The following is a 19708-nucleotide window of genomic DNA, read 5'->3' as shown; positions in this document are numbered from 1 at the left end:
ACAAAAACATGTTTGTACTGATTCAGGAACTTCAGCATAATGTTGTCCTATCCAACAGTTATTACAGATCCTGTTTATCCACCTACCTTACCCTCCGGCATGCAATATTGCATCGGTACATATCCCTGTCAGTTTTCAGTGGCAGCCCATATAAATTATGTTTTCTTTATGCCTCCTACATCTCAAGAAGTTATCATGTATTCATTTATGTTCCTTACCGCGGAGCGCTACACAGCATGAGTTAACATTAAGACCCCAATTTTCTGACGACGCAAAATGAACCTCAGAGCAGGTATCCCTGGTGTTTGATTCACAATGGGTGGATAATGATCACATTTCCTTGAAATTACGAAAGGCTTATACCCACGGAGACCAAAGTCAAGTGCAATTTGTGGTCTCTGTAGGACACAAATGGAACATTACAGCCAAGATTCCTTGGTGCTTAATGCACAATTCAATCACATAATGAGTGCATTTCCTTGCATCTAATGAAAGCTTACAACCAAGAAGACAAGTATAAACTACCTGTTTTTTTTTAATTCAAAATATGTTTGTAGTCCCTATAAACTACCTGTTTTTTTTAAAATTCCAAATATTAATGAATTGTAATCACAATTGGTTGATAATCATTGCAATTCCTTAAAACCATAAAAGCTTAAAACCAACATGACCAAAGTCAATTACATTTTGTTGCTCAGGTAGGCGTTTTAGTCACAAATAGTAGATAATGGTCTTATTGTCTCTGAGATATAACAGAGGAGAGCAAAATCAACTACATTTTACAGCCCAAGAGGGATATCAAAGCCAAGACCCTGGGTGTTTAACTCACAATTGTTAGATAATGACCACATTTCCTGGAAAAGTACTTTAGTCTTAAAATGAAAGTGATGCACATTTTGTAGTCCCCATACACACAATGATCACATTTTCTTCGAGCTTAAAACAGAGGACAGAAAAGTTAACCACATTTCGCAGTCCCTGTACACATGCTAGACCAACCCACAACAGGTGTCCCAGCTTGACTACAACACATCACGCTGAATTTAATTCACTTCCAGATAAATTGTCAGTCCCGGGGGATGTCCGCCATGCCGCAAGTTGTCCATTTTCTGCTACACCAGGGCCATTACGCAAAATAATGATCTCCACTTTGTGCTATTTACGATGTTACCATCATAACTCGGCAATCATTTTAATGAACTTGCGCTTATTATGGGTCCCAGGAGATGCTAAGCAGCAATAGGCATTGTGCATTCTGTCCAACTTCGACAGGTTACGAACAAATCCTCCCTGCAGCAATTTACATTTGACATTACAATGTCATTTAGAGCACACAATAGGGCAGTACATCACAAGAATGGAAGGGAAATCGGCTACGATTCTGCTAAAATATGACAGCAGGTTGCGGGGTGTATTTTCGTGCCGCCATGCATCTTGCAAATTGGATTTATAACTAAGTTCCCCAGGGTTAGACGGCATTATCAAAATGGCATCTGCACACACACCAGGGATTAGGGTTTCTCCCCTACTGCCGCCTGTGATGTATGTATCACAACTTGGGCACCAGGTGTTTCCGAAGCGTTGTATACATTCTCATGTGAAATATTCCACTGCAGCGAAATCAATCTAATGTTGAGAAATGTTCCGCACATACGTGATTACACACGCCATTACATGGTCGCTGCAGAGCATTGATACAGCAAGACTCTGGATGAATATTCATGGTACAGCGCGGCGCTCGCGCCTCGTGTGGTTGCTATCCCCATGATGGATCATTATCCCCCCACAAACATTTGCATCCTGATTTCCAGGCATCCATCTAGCTTTGCCAGCCCCTGTCACCCCTAATGCCTTGACAATTAGAACCTAAATCTTTCTCATTTTAGCCCATGACAAGCCCACACATGTCCCGACCATGCTAAATTGATCGTTGCAGACATTGTCCCCCATTGAATATGTGCAGGTTTCCTTTCAATGGTTTCATTCCCGAATTAGAAATGCCAGCTGGCAATTCATAACGGCAATTCACACCAATCAAGTATTTATCGTCTAACATCTGGAATTCTACATGTTATGAATTTGCAGTTTCACAAAGGCTGATTTTCTGGTACAAATCAGAGAAGGAAAAGATCACTAGACGTATATCATAGCTGTTTGTAATGGCAACAAGGCATTCCCCAATGTTGCTTATATGCACACTTAAGTACCACAGCAGTTGCTCTTTTCTCCATGTAAATATTGAAGTTTTAGCTTTAGGCATTTGACAACTTGAGTGTTTCCCCATTCCTCTCTTTCTATTTGTTATAACGACTAATTCACTTCAGCTTATTTAGATTAGCAAAGGCATTATGAAACTCCGGAAAACAACAAAATCAGAACGTAATAAGTGCGTGCTCACTTTTCTGTTTGTTCATGGGCGCAGGTGGTTGAAATGTTTGCTGAAAACAGAACAAACCAAAGGGTTCTCCATAGCACACTACCATACGCTTGTATGGCCACAACAATTCTATTTAGTCCTTAGTCTTAAAAAAACTGCAGTTCAAAATTTAAAAAAGAGAAAGAGAGAGGGCCAGGACTTTAATACCTTCTTTACCTTGGTGCATTTAATGGGTGAACTGATCCAGATTCAAGTGTTCCTCTCAGCCTATTATCTTGTCCTCTTGGTGGTTTAATTTTTAGTTCAAAAGCCTGAGAAGCAAGGTAGCCTCACATATTACAATATCGTTGTGGGTGTTACATATACCCGAGGGAAGGACCCCAACAGGTTGAATATGAGCACATTTTGCAATGAAGAAATGATAGCCTAAAGCAGTGCTTCATATTTAATGGCTGACAAAACTGCAACTCAGACATATTTGGTATTGACTTGGCTCACAAGCTTAGGGGGAAATATAGCTTTTATTTATGGCGATCAATGAGAAATATCTGATTATTCCACGTAGCAGTATGGAATATAAATAATATAGCAGTTATGCTGCCAGAAACTTGAATCAGGTCAGAAAAGGTGAGATCTTGATTCAATTTGATCTAAAGTTTAAGTTGCAGCTGGTAAAAAAATACCTTGCTTTGCAACATTGAAAAGCCACTTTAAAGAAACCTTTGGAGATCAATTATTACACTAGTTTAGTTGTATAACATTAGGTATGCAGGAGGACTGCCTCTGAGAACTGACAGGGATGTCGTCATCCACCGCCCACCGCAAAAAAATGGCGAATGGCAAAACTCACGACAATAAACACAGGTGATGATGTTTTCAACGCTACCTGCATCGGCCATGCGGTCGCCGCACCCCTCCAGGCCCTCGTTCTCTGTGTCGGAGGACAGCACAGAGTCTCTCAGTGGGTCGCTACTGCTGCCTTTGTTCTGGTGCTCCCAGTAGCGCATAGCCTACAAAAGAGAAAAACCCACATTGCTTATTACAATAGGTATAAAATCTTACAAAACCCCTATCAACACATGTTGGAGAGATGGTGGCAAAGACATGGATACATGTAGACTTGCCATACTCGTGAGAGTGGCCGTCCATCACATGGTAGATTAACAGGAATTCAAGACCTACACTGTGGTGTAGAAGAAACTAACAAAACAATACCCTCCACTCTTTTTGGACGAAGAGCTACAAAAGAAACCTGTTCAAAAGATGGCAGCTGAAACACGGACAATAAACTAAAATTCAAGAGATAAAAGTACTTCACGTAAGGATCGTCATGAACTCAGTACTCTACACCAAAACTACAGCCTACAAAAGAAGCTCACAATCATGAACATATTTCATATTTCAATGGGAGTCAACACCTAAAGACAGGCTTAACTTAAAAAGATGCATGTTGGAAAGATGACAGATGAGACGCGGATACAGAAAAAGAAATCCAGAGACAAGAAGGAACTAACATAAGCACATTGACTAGGGAGACATTAATCAAAAGCTGGCAACCGACATCCAATGGGACGCGACCCAGAACCACTAGAAATCTCAGAAGATGCAAGACATCCTTATAAAGCTTACAGTCTCAAGAAATTCTGCCGCACTCCCTCCGCCTTCAAGTCCCGAGTTGGCTAGATATTCTGAAAATTCAGCGCAAGCCAACCTACCCAAGCAACAGGGCTCTGCGTCAGTTTTGTCTGGAGGCAAGACTGACTGCTGGCTTTTGTTGTGTTCTTCTCACCACCACAATGAGGCTGCCGAGGGCACCCCGCAAACTGGTCAATTTGGGCTCCAATTACAGATTTTCAACGCCTTAGAAACTGTCTGGGAGAGAGACTGAGGATCTGGAAACAACATAAGAACAACAGCAAGACGTCCAAGTCTGCTGACCTAACCAACCGGGAGCCTGTCTCTAACTGAACCTACTACTGCAGATATTCTGTCAAGCCTTGAGGCCCCAGCCAGCAACGTATGAATGAGGGAGGAAAATCAATTATTCTGGTGAAGCAAGTCTCCAATACAGTTGCCGCCTCTACCTTTTTATCTCCCCAGAACCACAAAGAGAGATGGAACTTGTGACTAGCAGCAGCAAGGCTTGCGATAGGGGTTTGAAAATTACTTTGGTAATAGCCTGTCTCACGAGGAACTTCGGTATTACATCTACAAAGCTCATTATAATTCCTAGAAGGCAAGGCATATAATATCTGCAGCCACATAATCCAGATAAACGCAGTGCATAGACTCCCTGACAGTAACAAATTCAGTACACTTCAAAAAGACGTAAGAGCTCCAGCAGAATGAAAAGGGAAATAAATCGACATGCATACCGTGGGTCCTGGGCTGGTAAGCCTTCTCCGCGAATAATTTTGCACAAATTGCATAATGAGACAACTACATGTACTCTTTCTGACAAAAAAGAGAAATTAAAGAAGGACAACCAGGAGAAAAACAAGACAGGAGAGTGTAAATAGGAGCAGGACTGAGTTATGGACAAGTGTTTGCATCCACTCGACTGTACCAGCTGGGACCCTTATCTACATGCACATTTTGTACATATGGGATGAAGAGGAAAATAATGATATGTTCATCCATATGGAATATGATATATGGAAGGCTCAACTACCCGCAATTGCTTAACACCATATATTACAGCAGCTGGAATGGCCAGAAATTCTGTCTGATTGTATCCTCTCAAAATATATATTACCAAAAAGCAAGGGAAAGGTGACATTGGAAATGAGTTCTAGGTTTGGAAATAAAACATATGTTCTGACTTACACTAGTTACAGCAATGGTGTCTTTATAGGTGCTTTGGTACCAAATACAAGTTCAGAGATAAGTTCATCTACTTTGCGCAATAACAATGACTGTTAAAACAGTTACAGTCAATTACTGATCTGCATACAAGAAAGGGATAACATTACCTGAATGTATCCTTTCTTCTCAATGGAAGGCAGAAAAAGAAAGAGAGAGTATCCTTATAAGAGGGAAAAGAGTGAAAGTGAAGAGATATGTAGCACATTTTCTGCCAGCCAGTGTCAAGACTTTTGGCAAAATTTCTGCAAATTTGCATGAGAAAGGCCAGAAGTGTCTGCAGTTTCCCAGCATAAAGGCCTGGCTGATAAATTGACTTGATACAGACTCATACTTCCAGGCATTTTGAAACGAACGGCCTCACATTTCCTTTTAAACTCACAGCCCCTGCAGGGAGTCTACTGTGTAGGGATAAAAGGCTGCGGCCATATTGATTCGTCCACGGTCTGTTAGCTAGAATCACCTCTTGATAAACTGGAGGTGTTTCTGCCAAATGTATAACTGTCCTTTTTCACACATCGGACATGTGGGGTGTTTGATATTTACGTGATACTCACAAAGCGCACAAAGCAGTGGTGTGTACACAGGAAGGCACTAATGCTTCCCAAACAAATATTTGCTGTGAGATCATCCCTCCCAAGCGCAGTCTAACGTGTACTGAGACTATTATTCCTTACGATGAGTAACTTTTACCTACTTTCAGTACAAGGGCCTTTTGACGGGAGGAAAAATTCCTTTCATTCGGAAGTGATGAAACTTTACTGGGATTCTGTTACTTTAAATGGCAGAATTGAAGCATAGCACTCTGGGCGCTTTGAAAGGAATACCTTTTGCATAACTAAGCACTTCCTGACAAAATGAATGGGCAGCTCTTGGTTACTTTGCAGAGGTCGCTGCAAATGACATCAGTACAAATGTGCCTGGCTTCAGTTTACTTAACATCACCATCAACAAAGGACGGAATGTCGGGTATTGAACTCTTTTTAGAAGAGTTCGATCACTGCTAAGTTTTGGCATGCCAAAACTGTTAGTTGCCAGGTCCCTGTCAATCAAGGCTTCGTGAACCATCACCTCCAAACAGTTTCTTTGATGTCGGAGGGGAGGGAGGTTGCATGAAATTATACACTGTAGCCCACAGCGGGCTTCAATCAATAAGCCGATGATGTGGAAGAGTTCTTTCTTGACGTATGTTCTCCGAGTACATCTTTATCACTGTCTGTTTGTTCCTCAGTGGGCGTGCGTCTTCTCCCGCTGCACTAAACAGATACGAAGCCCACATGGTAGGAGGAATTACAGTTGTCAAAAAAATCGATTTATCTTCCCGTGAAATGCAGGGGTTATGCATGTGTGATGGATGTTGTCCAAGTTGGCCAGGAAGCGATGGGAGAAGTCATTATTCTCTCCTGGTTGGGAGAAAGTTGTCAGGAACTGGATACTCTCAGCAGGATACATAACTGCATTTATAGCATTCATAGTAGGAAATAACTGGAACCAAACAGAAATCTAAATATTTGTCCTACAAAGAAATGTTCCCTCAAACATCTGTAACAAAACATTAATAGTATTTACCCTTGATCTTCCAAAAAAGAAGCCATTTTCTGCAATGTTTTATCCCTGGAATAATTCAATAAAGTACAAATGTCCTACTTCTGGTCTAGGGAATTAGGGTCACTGACATGGACATGTGCTACAAGCTTCGTAAGTGAATTAAGCAAAGTTTGCTAAACAGGTTACACTGCTAATGGAATAACAAGCATTGTAGATTATTTCCCTTGAGGGTAGTTAAGAGTGAAGTTTGCAAACGAAAACTTGTATCGGTTTGATCCCGAGTTTGGAGTGTTCTTGCTTGTTGTGGCAAGTTTTCTCTGTTAAAAGGAATGCCTCCCCCTTGTGCCTTTTGTATGTTTTGTAGTACATGAAAGGATTAAAAGTGCAGCTGCTCAAACTGAAAGGCAGCATGTTCTTGTTGTGTGATGGAAAAAAGGCAGCATATGGCTCCTGCCATACCTAGTTTGCATTTTAAAACTACTCGTTGGGCTAAAATCTAGATTTCATGAAAATTTCATGTTGATTATTCTTATTCTTTAATGCCTATTATCTCCTGTAAGTAAACCAAAATATCTCACAGAGAGGGAAACTCAGAATGAAGGATTAAAGGCTTCTGGTATCCACAAACAGTTGGTAGGAATTCTCAAAGAATAACATAAGATTTACTGAAACATCCATGTCGATGGTTGTTGTGTTGGTGTAATTTCCTGAACGAAGAGTACTGAACAGAAAGGAAGCGTTTAAGGTAATCCAATTGGAGAGGTGCTACCAGACAAACAGAACTCATCAACTGTGCAAACACTCAAAGGAAAAGTGTCCAGTATAGACTAATGAAGTGAGTGAGGGAACTAACCTTAGCAAGTTCGTCCAGGTTGGAGTCGAAATTCTCCCCGTCCGTGTCCTCGTCACCTTCGGCTCCACTGACAAAGCTTGGAATGTAGGCAGCTCCGATGTCCGAACTATTGCGTGGGCTGTTTGCGGTGAGAGTCACATCCGTGCCTACACATGAGACAACACAGAAGAGAGGCTGTTGTGTGAAGCTGCACAGAACTGTGTCAAGTTTTTGTGTGTTCTCCACATGTGTGCGGACTGCCCAAGCCTGTGTACTTTACACAAATACTGGTTGTTGGTCCATCCCCCTGCCCTGTAATAAGGTCACACAATAGGGCATGTACCATTGGCGAAAATGGGGATGAGCACAAAAACAATCATTGATTATTTCCTGAGTACCCGCTTGAGATTCTTAATCTATTACCATGAGGGAAATCTTGGGAAGTGACAATGTTCTTTATGAACTTCAAGTTTGTAAACCGCAGAAAATAAAGCCTTGAATATAGAGTCCCCAACCCAGGAAATGTTGGTCCTCTTGTGGTCACGTTAGTGTCAGGGAGAGTATTTCCATGACAATTGGGTTTCCTCAGCAACAAGAAGAGGCCTGGAAAACCCGATGTCGGACGCACAATGATGGGGCTTCATCTGCCATATGTTGAGAGGGATCCTGGGCTTGAGCGTTCTCCTGCCCTCCTCAAACCATAATCACAGTCATTAAACATGCAAGAAAGAGGACGGAATCTACTAAGCTACAATCAGTGCAATTAATTGCCTGTATGGTCTGACCAAGGAGGTCCTTGGTCTGACAAATCATCCCCCTTAAGACCTAGGAACTAGCATGCTTGATCCACAGGTCCACAGGATGAGTTCAAAAACTGTCTTTGTGGAAAAAAGGCCTAAAAGAACAGAGAGGTTAGAGCTTTTAGAAACCCATTCTTTGAAAATCAAAGACTGGTACAATAGAGGTACTTTCCCTCTGGAGCATTTGCCAGATGTGGCAAGTACTTTGTTTGAATGGCTTTGGTATTGACTGTTTAATGTTTGGTCTATCGCAGGCTAATGATTTGGTTTGTGGTAATGGTACATTATAGTAGTTTTTCAAACAGCATCCTTATTGTTTGTTACATAACTCCTACATTTTCATCTACTTTGAAAGATGCTTCCAAACATGATACAGTCACATCAATTATGATTTATAAAATCACTCTATAATCCAAGCTAAAACAAAGTACTTTTTAGCAAAGCTTTTAAACTTGCAAGATAATAGTCCATATTTTGGTCCATTAAGATAAGATTTAATCCAATAAAGTACTTTGAAGGTCTACCTTACCCCTAGGCAACTGCAATATACTACTTATTAATGGTATAGGCTCAAAGTGTATCCCTGGAAAAACAAGAGAAAATGCACACAGCTTATCCTACACAAAATCTTTCCAGTATCACATTTCATAGTCCAATAACAAATTTTCCTCTTAGCTCAATGCGCCCCCGTCACTGCAAATCTACATTCAGATCCACACTCATGTTAACATTGCCAGGGAAAATCTGCTGCCATTTGGATTCCAACAGGCTCCCGGGATCGACCCAGAACATGATTACACCCCATTGAGGGCCTGCTACAAGTGGATCGCTCTCCATTCTCCAGCACGCACCAAAAATATAGAGCCCCTCTGGGGTTGAGTGGAATATTCATGAAGATGAAATATATTGGAGAGATTACGGTTCCCTCTGTTAAAAAAACATTGAAATATTACAAATATCGTGGTGATTTCAAACTAGGGATTTGGTGGGGGAAAGGGCATAGGCATGTATGTGCAATACCTGTCAAAATTGTCTGCAATGTTGTATTTGGATTATGTATCAACTGGCATAACTGCCCTTTGATGTGATATGCAAGCTTTTAAGGTGTGCTCTAGCGGCTGGTTGTATTACATGAAATGAATGCTCAGGATTATATACGCATTTCCTACTAATACTGGTGTTCAAACAGTTTGGTGAACAAATATGCCTAAACTTTACAGTAGCCTCTAATACCAACTGCTAACTTCTTAAAGTTTTTCATGAAAACTTTTCAGATATAACTCTGTTAATAAGTTGCTTGTCAATTTTGTAACAGTCAAGGTCTATATACAGAAACTTAACAAACGTTCACCAAAACATTTCTTAAAACAACCACATGCAATTCCACTGCATTACAATAAATTAAGTTTGAAGTCATTTTCAAAAACAATATCTACACAAAACATAAACTTGCTCACCTGCACTAGATCTGCTTGTCCTGTCTCCAGCAGCGGGGTCATATCTGTCGTTGTATTTGTCGTATTTACCATATTTCTCGTACGCTTTCAGAGTCTCGTCAGAACTATATCCACACGACCTGTGTTCGCTGTATTCGTCAGCAGAGGAGCTGTAGCGAGCAACCCTGTCCCGGGGCAGGCTTCCCCGTGATCTGTACTTGCTCCGTTTCTCCATCTTGCTTCGCCAGGTAATTTAAGTCCCAGCCTTGTACAGTACTTGTTCCGTCGTTAGTGGGATGCTCACTGCAGCCACATCTGTCTCTTCAAGTTAGCAGCAATCAGTAGGAATATCTGCAGAGAGGAAATACAAAAAACAATTCACATTAGAACTGCCAGTCATCTCGGGAACTTGAATCAAAATCAGCACTTGTCAAGGGTGATCTGAACAGTATTCATTGATTTTTTGATTCTTGAAAACAGTATTGACATTAAGAATACCTGCAGATGAAGACTATTGACAAACATCAGGTTAGAAAAGATATAATCTCATCACAGATGTTTACATAAAACATCTAATAGATATACTAAGCAAAACCTTGTGTTCAAGTTACTTTTACTGGAAATGTCATTTACTTCTCAAAGGCAAAGGACGAAAGAAGCAGACGAGCAAAACGTGGACATCAGCATGGTATTAGATCAGGATATCAAATTAGGATGCTGTCCCACGTTTTTGAAATGCCACACCTCCAGGTGAGCAGGTCCAAGGGAAGCGAGGAGCCTGTTTGCTTCGGGCGGCCTTGAGACTCAATCAACAGAGAAGCACCGGCAATTACCGCACTGAAGAACGTCTCACAACACCACAAGGTCAACGGTAATGACTCTTAATGAGCCATGGAAGCATTCCACTGAATGAGGAACAATAAACTCAGGCCCCAATTTACTGTGGCCACACTTTTCACAGCACTGTCGTGTAGTCCATCATTTCTCCCTTAAGTATAAATCAAAGTACAGGAACAGCACTCCATGCTGCCATCACAGGTGAGTATTTTTGTAGGCAAGCCTAACGGAACCTACAGACTCGGCGACTACAAGGCAATCTGGTAGGTAATTGGTCTGTAGGAAGGAATTCACCAGCAGGAGTAATTCCGCCTGTCCTATACATACAGGTCGAAGCGAATGAAAAGCACTCCCCAGCCAACCTCCGCCAGCTGGCACCTTTTGGGCGGTGGCCCCTCCTTGCACCCTAAATTGAAGGTAATCAAGTGTTAAACAGTATTCCCCCTACATGTTCCAACAGATGGAGGATGGAATGATCAGCTCCTGAATTACACGCAAGGATGGGAGCCAAGTTGGTGGAAAATGTATACATGAGAGCAGCAGGGTGTGATGTCTCATCATCGCCAATCGGCATAAATCTCAAAGCAATCCACGTTTAAAGGCCACTCTCCAAATGTCAGCAACATCCTTCTGCCGCTTAATTCACAAGCAAGGGTATAATTGATATTTGGCACGTCTTGTATTCTCGCTAGAGATTCTAGGGTCTGGGAATTCCAACAGTACCTGTCAGGCTGTCAAGTTAGGTTTGAATATCTGGTACCTAAATCCCCAACATACACTCGTTGAAATGTCAAAGTTTTGGATTCAGTGTATAAACCGTGCGTGATAAAACCGTCACTGTCATGGCTCTGTCACCATCAGTTTCCCACATGCTCTCCTGGCTGCCTACCAAGAGAAGATAACACCATTACTCAAAAACACACCGAGCCTGTGGGGAACTCCTTTCTTCCCTTCCTAATAACCTGTTGATTCTCTGCACTAGTGCGAAACCTCGTCACAGTGTAACACGCCCAAACTTTTGATGCCTACACCTCAAAAGACAAAATAACCTTGTACCAGCCTTGACTCAGTGGCAACCCTAACTAGCTATATGCAATACCTTTACTGTATTTGACCAATCTACTAGCCTTCAACATGAACCACAAGGATAAAACTCTGACCCAACCCTTGCTTGCTAAAATCTACAAAAGTAACAAAATATTTAAGAAAAATCATTTCAGGATCTCACCTTGTTGTGAGAAGCAGGTATTGCAGCAAAAATCCCCCCTACCCTTCGTCGCAAGTACCGATACTTGTCCTTGTAACTAGCGGAAGAGCATGTTGTCCTGAACACCTGACCACCAGAAGATAAAGACATGTAATGACCCCTGTCCAGACATATGTCTGCACCAAAGACAGGTGACAGAGTATCCCTCAATCAGTCCGCTTCCCCTCGTAGCCCATTGTTTGTCTGTCTCGCAAACACTACCTGCCCTTGTGCAACCATCCGCACGCCTCACTGTATCAGCTCGCAGATAAATCCCAAAGGCAAAGGTAGACCAGAGGGCAAGTAATGAAAGTATTGTGGCAAGGATAATACAAGCCTCCAAGCAACATCTGGCTTATTAGAGCTCCAACATTACCTCACTCCATTCCTACCAACCTTCAAACCTATCTGTTACAGGGACCCGAGAGGAATTAATGACTGAACTTGCAAGTATCATACATATCACATTAATCAAATTGCTCCATCGTGTTTTGAAGCCTTTCTGCCATTTATTACACTGCTGCTGCAAACAGATAAAAGGTAGATAAAAGGAATTAAGGTCTAGACCATGCATTATGTATACACTTCAATTGAGTTAGGTCATAATGAGAAACATTCAAAGCCATATAAGCTTTGGTAATGAGATATCAGGGGAAGGTAATGGTTGACTTAATCCCACTTTTCTTCATTTCTGTCCTTGTAAAATGCTTGATGTGAAAAATTATTTGGTTCTTGGGTTACAAATGTAATCAAGATGAAATAAAAGATCAATCTGCCTTACATGTGTTTTTAGATATACCGTATATAAAAAAGAATGTTTGATTTGATCAATGTTTTCAGGCAATCTGAACTTGAAGTTTGTTCAGCTTCAGCTAGTGCTATGTTTCTATTATGCTGTATGATCTTTAGTACATAACCATGCCCACTGCAGTTTACAGCCATGTTTCTAGAAGTACCCCCAGCAGGACATGCATGCACTGCAGCCCACCTGACATTCCAGCAGTCTCCTCCAGGGTGCCGTTCCATTCAAAAATTGATTCTTTTACTGCATACGTTTGAAATCTATACTTCAGGAAAAATCCCCCCTTTTCTGATTTTGTCTTTACTGTAAAACCTTAACGACCACAGGGAGAAATGAGCCACACCTTGATCATTGATGAACAGTTCAGTATGGCAGATGGACTAATTATACGATCCTTTTAATGAAGCCATTCTTTCCCTATTTGATGACTCAAAGGCCATCAACAGTGGATCTCATGAACCCATGTTAACACTTATCAGCTTGGTTCCAAGCCACAGAATGGCAGACAACACAAGTTGATTGGGAAGATCTATTGGACATGGTAAAGATGTTTCAGAAGGGACTCTCAGTTTGGCCATACAAGCTAGTTAACAGATGGGGTGATCATTCTGGCTAGTGAAATGGAAATATATCTCAATCCCGTTTAGCCTACAGCAAATCTCATCTTCCATTGGTCAATGACAAGACATGTACTGGGAAAATTAATCTTGCTCTTTCAAGCGAGCATAATGAATGGAAGATCACAGTTTAACGTCTAGTACTAGTTCAAATGGCTGCAATGCTTTCAAGGACAAAGCTTTAGCTTCCAAAAGCTCTGACAGAAAACTGCATCTCTCCAGCTTCAGGCAGAGACATGATAAGCAAACAGATCTACATGTCCAAATGACTGCAATGCTTTCCAGGAGAAAGCTTCAGATTGTAAACTTTCCAAGAGCAAGTCTCTGGACAGACTTACATCTCTCTAACTTCAAGCAGGGACCTAATAAGCAAAGGTGTTCTAGCTAGAGCCCCACATACCTTGTCCTGCATCTTCACTACCTGAAAAAAGGCCCTTGATAATGCAACAAAATGAAAAGGATCCATGCTTGCTTCAGCGATGTCCCGGTGGTGCTGTTAAATATGGGAACATAACCTGGCTGGTTACACTCTCCTGTTTGTGAATTAAATATTTAGCAAGCGTGACATGGCACTTCCGAATTAATGGCAACAATCCTCCTTATTGACAGGCTGTAATCCCTGCCATAATCTGACCCAGACAATTTCCAGGTCACCGTAAATCTCCGCCAACCTGTTCTAATTATTGCACAGCCAAACCCTGCACCTGTGTAAGCTCAGGCTGAACTTTTAGGCAGGTGATGGTCACTTACAGCACTGTAAGACTTTCCAAATTATCACAGACTTTACTTGACTCTTGCCTTGGCTGAAGCTATGGTAAACCTTCCTTCCAAGTTCGTTTACATAGAATTCAGTCAGAAGTCGACAGGAAATCCTGGTAGTTAAAGCTTTAGCCTTTCTTGCTCCTAAGTGACAAATGATGTTTTCCAATCACAAGCCCATAGTTTACCCAGCATTACAGCAAATTCAGTTAAAATTTGTGGGGAAATCCAGGTAGTTTGGTTGGAACCCCTTGGTAACGACCTCACTAGCCACAAAAATCCCTGCACAGCATTTGCAAGTTTGGAGCGGAAAGTCCTGTTAACCTTGAATTATCCAAAACTCAGTTACAATTTGTTGGGAAATCCAGACAGTTAGGCGGGTAACAACCAGGCAAACCACCTGAATCTCTGACACTATATTTGAATAACAGCAGAAGTCGTCCACCTGGCCTGATATCTAACAAACAGGATGCCAGGCACAGGTGTTTCCTAGTCATTTGAAGCATGGGCTTAATCCTCTGCAAATTATACATCACAGTGGCCCATACCCCTACGCACACTCAGTACTGTAGTTAAGCTAGGTAATAACCATACTCAGCTCCACAGCCCTCAAGACAAAACCCCAAAGGGCAAAGGGTTTTAACAATAACGAGTATAATCTTAGGCTTTTGGTCTAACGACTTGTATCATGGATATAGCAAGAAAGTAGATAAACACTACTTACGTTCCAGGCTTCCAAATCGGTGTCATAACGAGCAATTTGATGACCCTCACTTGGCCCCGAGTTACTGCTGTGGTTGAATGACGGGATTGCACCACCAACTTATTGAGAACTGAAGGAATTTCATCTAATTAGGACGGGTTATCTAGCAGGTTCCATCGATGTCTACTAATTGGGCCATGTGTCTCATTATAAAGGGGAAGAAATATGTCAATAATTGACCCTAATCTGCTTAAGCGGATTGGATCGTTGGGTCCTGCCACGATAAAGCATTCTGTAGGTTCCGAGAGTTTGCAGTAGGACTGAGCTCCGCCCTACACGTTTACTCCCAAACAAACAGGTAAACAGGAGCAGTCGTTGCTACCAGCGCCACATGTCAATCACAACAGCTTTACAGACAAGCAAAAAATGGCAAGACAACTGCCACTGAAACAGTAATGTTATGGCCAATTGGGCTAGCTAACAAACATAATGAAGAAGATATTGGTTTCTTAACTGAAACCATAATACAAATTTAAGTCATACAGAATGAAATTTGTCAACGTACATGTATCGACTCGTTATCTAGGATGTACAAATGGGATTCATCACTCATGTCTTCTCAACGGTTTTGTATAACATTCTTTAGCTTCAGTATGTCTTATCTTAACGGTCTAGACTGCGTTTTCCAACATAATGGCCCAAAATGTTCCTAATGGTAAGACATTCAAGCAATGCCTACAGCACTTACACAGAGACATATAGGCCTTGCGTTATCTCCGTAATGCATACTGTGTCAGTTTGAACAATGCCAAAGCCATAAAACAAACAACAGGACAGCCAGGTGTAAAGGGTTATGGTGAAACCGAAATCGACAGGATGGCTTGATGTATATTCAAAAGGGGCAGTTACCTTTGGACAGTGCCCCATGTGTGAACTTGTCACATGCTTGCTATGGGATGGCCTTTCCTTCATGTAAAAGGACAGTTAAACCTGGAAAGTGTCACGCATGCCTTCCCCCATGGCATGGGTTGTGCCTTTAGTCTGGATACTGTCCAAATCCTAAGTGGGGGAAGGTATAAAGTGCCAGCTTCTTGATGATTTGTTGCCAGTCCCTCTTCCCAAAGTGAAGGTCATTATAACCTGGGGTTATTTTAGGTGAACTATTTGTCATAGGCAGCCATTTACCACATTTATGCCTTTGAAGATATATCAGATATATTGTAGCTTCCTTCAGAAAGAAGATCAAGATCTAACTTAAGTGGGCATTAATGGACATAAATTCCAACTTTTATGTGTCTCTTGTTTTTAATACATATCTGTGCATCAAAATTAGAGGCCTAAAAACTTGAAACAAATTTACAGAACCTGAGGGACAGTGACTTCATCAGGATTCCAGGAAGCATCATCACCAGAGATGCCGAAGAAATCAATACGGACACAGCTCCGCGGGACGACGGAATGGTGTTGGAACCGGGAGATAAGCGTTCGCATATTGGGTGAAGGCTCCTGTCTCCATCACCTGCCAATTTCCTGGTCAAGCCTTCTCATTCAGAGGACAGGGCTGGCCTTGATCCATGGACGGTGGTAGCCGCTGTTGGCAGCGTAATCCCGTGGTTGACGGGAAAGTTGACGGAATTGACAGGCATCGTTCTAACAGAGCTATTAACCCTAACAGGTCTTTGTGAAGGAAGAAGGTCCATGAATATCCACTATGACCATGTCCATGCTGCACAAATACCACATTCGTTTTGCTAGAAATGTGCTCAAGATGCTATTCCATTGAGTTCCAGTAAATAGTCTGAATATCTCTTTGAATCAGACAAACTTGGCATCTAAATCAACACAGTAACTTAAAGACTTATCATCCCTTAGAGCCAGTAACTTCAAAATTATTACAAATGCGTCGTGATCATCACCCCATGGTAATGGCAGACACTAAGTGCTCCTGGATTATACAGCCCCCCTTTGGGTGTAGAGACAAATCTGAAATCCAAACAGAGGATTACAGGTAACATCTTCTATCTCACCTGGAGAAGATCACCTTCCTTGAGACTTGATTGGCTTTGAGAAACAGGAAACCGGAGCAATTTTCATCAATCATCCAGTCTGAGCAAGAACAATACAAAGGTGATTACCTGTCCCACCTTGGGGAACCTGCATCCTGCCAGCTCTTCCGCAAAAAACAGAACTAGTAGCCACTTGGGCTAAAACTGCATTAAGTCATACTTTTAGTTCTGATTTGTAAATATAGCTGTGTCCCGTCAGGTGACTTGGAAACACTAAATGTTGATGAGTTACTAGCTCTATTGAGCATCAAAAGTTGACCATTTATAATACTTATCTAACCTGGGTAGCGAGCTGTGTAATGGTCTGCCTGGGGCAAGGACCTTTGCCCCAAAAACATGGCCAAGAAACTCAGACCCAACAAGATCAATGAAATCACAAACATGATTAGAAATACCACTTCCGAAAAACAAACATTATTCTCACACATATATCAAACTAACAATGTAGCAACCATACAACTAAGACATACATAAAATAAAATAAAATCTAGCACACATATAATTCAATGTCCTGTTTCTCAATCGCTAACAGTTATGCATGGAGTTCACCTATCTTTTCAGGGAAAAGCTCAATCATCAGGAAGACTGCTATCTATCCTTTGAGCCCAAAAGGTTGACCACACATAAGACTTTATCTTTGCCAGAGCAGTGACCCATGTAATGGTCAGCCTGGGGCAAGAACTTGCACTGCAACAACAAGACTGAATCAGATGACTTGTCAAGACACACTCAGAGAACAATCAGACCCAGAATCTTGTGCAGGTCCTAGACTGTCTCATTCACCACTTAAACCAGAAAATAGAAGCCTCTCCAGTTCAGACAAACTGTATCTATTTCATCAGCTCGTAGCTAGACCAGCAAAATCTCAGACACTGTGACTCACACCCTAAAACATCGGCTTGTTTTTCTGTGACAGAAATTAGAGCTGATGACCATTTCTGGTCTACACCCACAACTTCCTCTCATTCCACTTTCCTTCTCTTTTTTCTCCAGTCAGCTCATAAGATATTTTTCAGACCTTTAATTTTGGTACTTCTTTTATTGTAATCAGCAGCATGTGCCGCTTTCCTGTGCATTTGTATCAGATATCAAAGGATGGTCCTGATTTGTCCCACAGACATGTGGACCACCCTGAGCCTCTGCATCAGGCTCTAACCAGGCCTGTCAAGGTCTGCTGACAGGAAAGGCATGGACTCCAAGCAGATATAGGGAGGAATATAATGTTAAAATCTTCCTACCCAACATGTCTTAGCAGATTGTGACATGTACAGCCATTAGAGAGCATCTCTACATTGACCAGAAAGGCTTTATGAAGTATCTGCAAAATTCATTTTTGTCTAGAAAGGATATTGACCGTTTCACCCAGCTACGCTATGGATAGAAAAGGGTCTGGGACAATCTTTGACCATGCAATATCAAAGGTTTCCCTCATTTAAATAAAGAAATTATTCTGTAGACTAATAAATATGGTTTCAGTTCAGATTTATTTCAGCCAAACATTGACCAAACCCACAATAGCCATAAATATAGCTAGTCTGGGGGAAACTTCTTCCAGACCAATAATTATTCCTTTATCTGAAAGTCTATGGTTACACAAATGAGCTCCCTATCTGATTGAAATGCTTTCCTTGGGATAAGGTTTCTAATCTATCTATGGAACTAGGAGGCAAATATCTGGTTAACCAAGAAAGTGGGAAGGTTGATGGCAAGGGCACTAAGATGCTTCTAGATACTCTATCTTTGAAGGAAATGGCGCAGACTGATTGGCTGCATTTCAAGCAGTGTGTTATGACATCATTTCCTGTTAAATCACACCTGTGCTGGTTTTTTAACTGACAAGAAGCTGACAGAATACAGGTGGACAGAATCAACAGAGTTTACATACATTTTAGAATTGACACGATTTGAATGTGCCAAAGAAAAGAAAGAATTCTCAACAACTTTGACACGCACCACCCGGCCTACTGTCGGACAATTTTGACTACCATGAACACATGTCCTATGTCCTGAGGATACAAGACTGCATAGATAGTGGTGGTGCTGTTTCAACGCCAACTGTACCAAAATGCGTTATTGGGTCCTTATTCAAGTGCCACAAAGGGGGAAAGGGTTACCGTACTTAACCACTTTGAGCAGCGTCACCAGACAGACCAATGTCCACCGATCAGAAACACTTGTCAGACACAGTGTTCTAATTTGAATACACAAGGCTGCACTGATACTGGTACGAGCCATGACACAATAGCGTTATCTTCCATCCTCATCATTTATCACACATGCATGTATCCTCTCATCATACGCTTGAAATGAAATCCATCGCTTCCAAACCAAATAACAAAGAAAGGCATTTTGGCCAAAGCCTGTATATACTGTAAATAGAGCCTAACTATTCAGGCATGGCTCTTCCACTTCCCTTCCCTCCCAGTACTGACTGACATTCTGCTGCTATAGAGTTTCCTTTATCTGATGCCGTCTGTCTTTACCAATCATCACCAGTCATTCAAAAGCAAACCCTCTGTACAGAAAAAGCTGGGGCTATTAAGGGAAGAATAGACTTGTATGGTATTTGTCACTCTTCCATTGACACCGGTCAATCAACACATCAATAGAGGTCGATATAAATTCATGCCATCTGAGGACAAATAACCAATCCATTAGTTGTGGATTAATACACAATAACAGTATTAAGGCCATTATTTTCCACAGCAGTGCCATCCTTGTGTTCTGACTGTCGTGGGGATATGTGTTCACAATGGCACCAAATCAACTGTTTCCAGTCTGTTGGGTCGATGCTGAGCAATTTGGACTTCGAAAGGAACTCAG

The 19708-nt window shown here is 41.6% G+C and overlaps 1 protein-coding gene across 18 annotated transcripts in view; it reads right to left on the bottom strand.

The window, feature by feature from the left end:
• LOC118418843 (teneurin-3-like) overlaps positions 1–19708 on the bottom strand; it is a 186709-nt gene that overhangs the window by 25111 nt on the left and 141890 nt on the right. For 11 of the 18 annotated variants that reach the window (XM_035824906.1, XM_035824922.1, XM_035824921.1 and 8 more), the window contains 4 exons: positions 9877–10206; positions 7641–7786; positions 5350–5364; positions 3228–3387 (listed from right to left, as the gene is read on the bottom strand). In XM_035824906.1, coding sequence (XP_035680799.1) covers positions 3228–3387; positions 5350–5364; positions 7641–7786; positions 9877–10090 — 535 coding nt within the window. In that variant the 5' untranslated portion in view covers positions 10091–10206. Of the gene's footprint in view, positions 1–3227; positions 3388–4006; positions 4161–5349; positions 5365–7640; positions 7787–9876; positions 10207–13757; positions 13781–14840; positions 15027–19708 lie in introns of those variants that run through there. The other 7 variants (XM_035824910.1, XM_035824913.1, XM_035824917.1 and 4 more) reach the window with 7 other exon arrangements.

Source organism: Branchiostoma floridae, chromosome 7 (assembly GCF_000003815.2).
Source record: "Branchiostoma floridae strain S238N-H82 chromosome 7, Bfl_VNyyK, whole genome shotgun sequence".
NCBI lineage: Eukaryota > Metazoa > Chordata > Leptocardii > Amphioxiformes > Branchiostomatidae > Branchiostoma > Branchiostoma floridae.
Note: the sequence above shows the minus strand (reverse complement) of the source record. Positions and strands in the feature narration are given on the sequence as shown.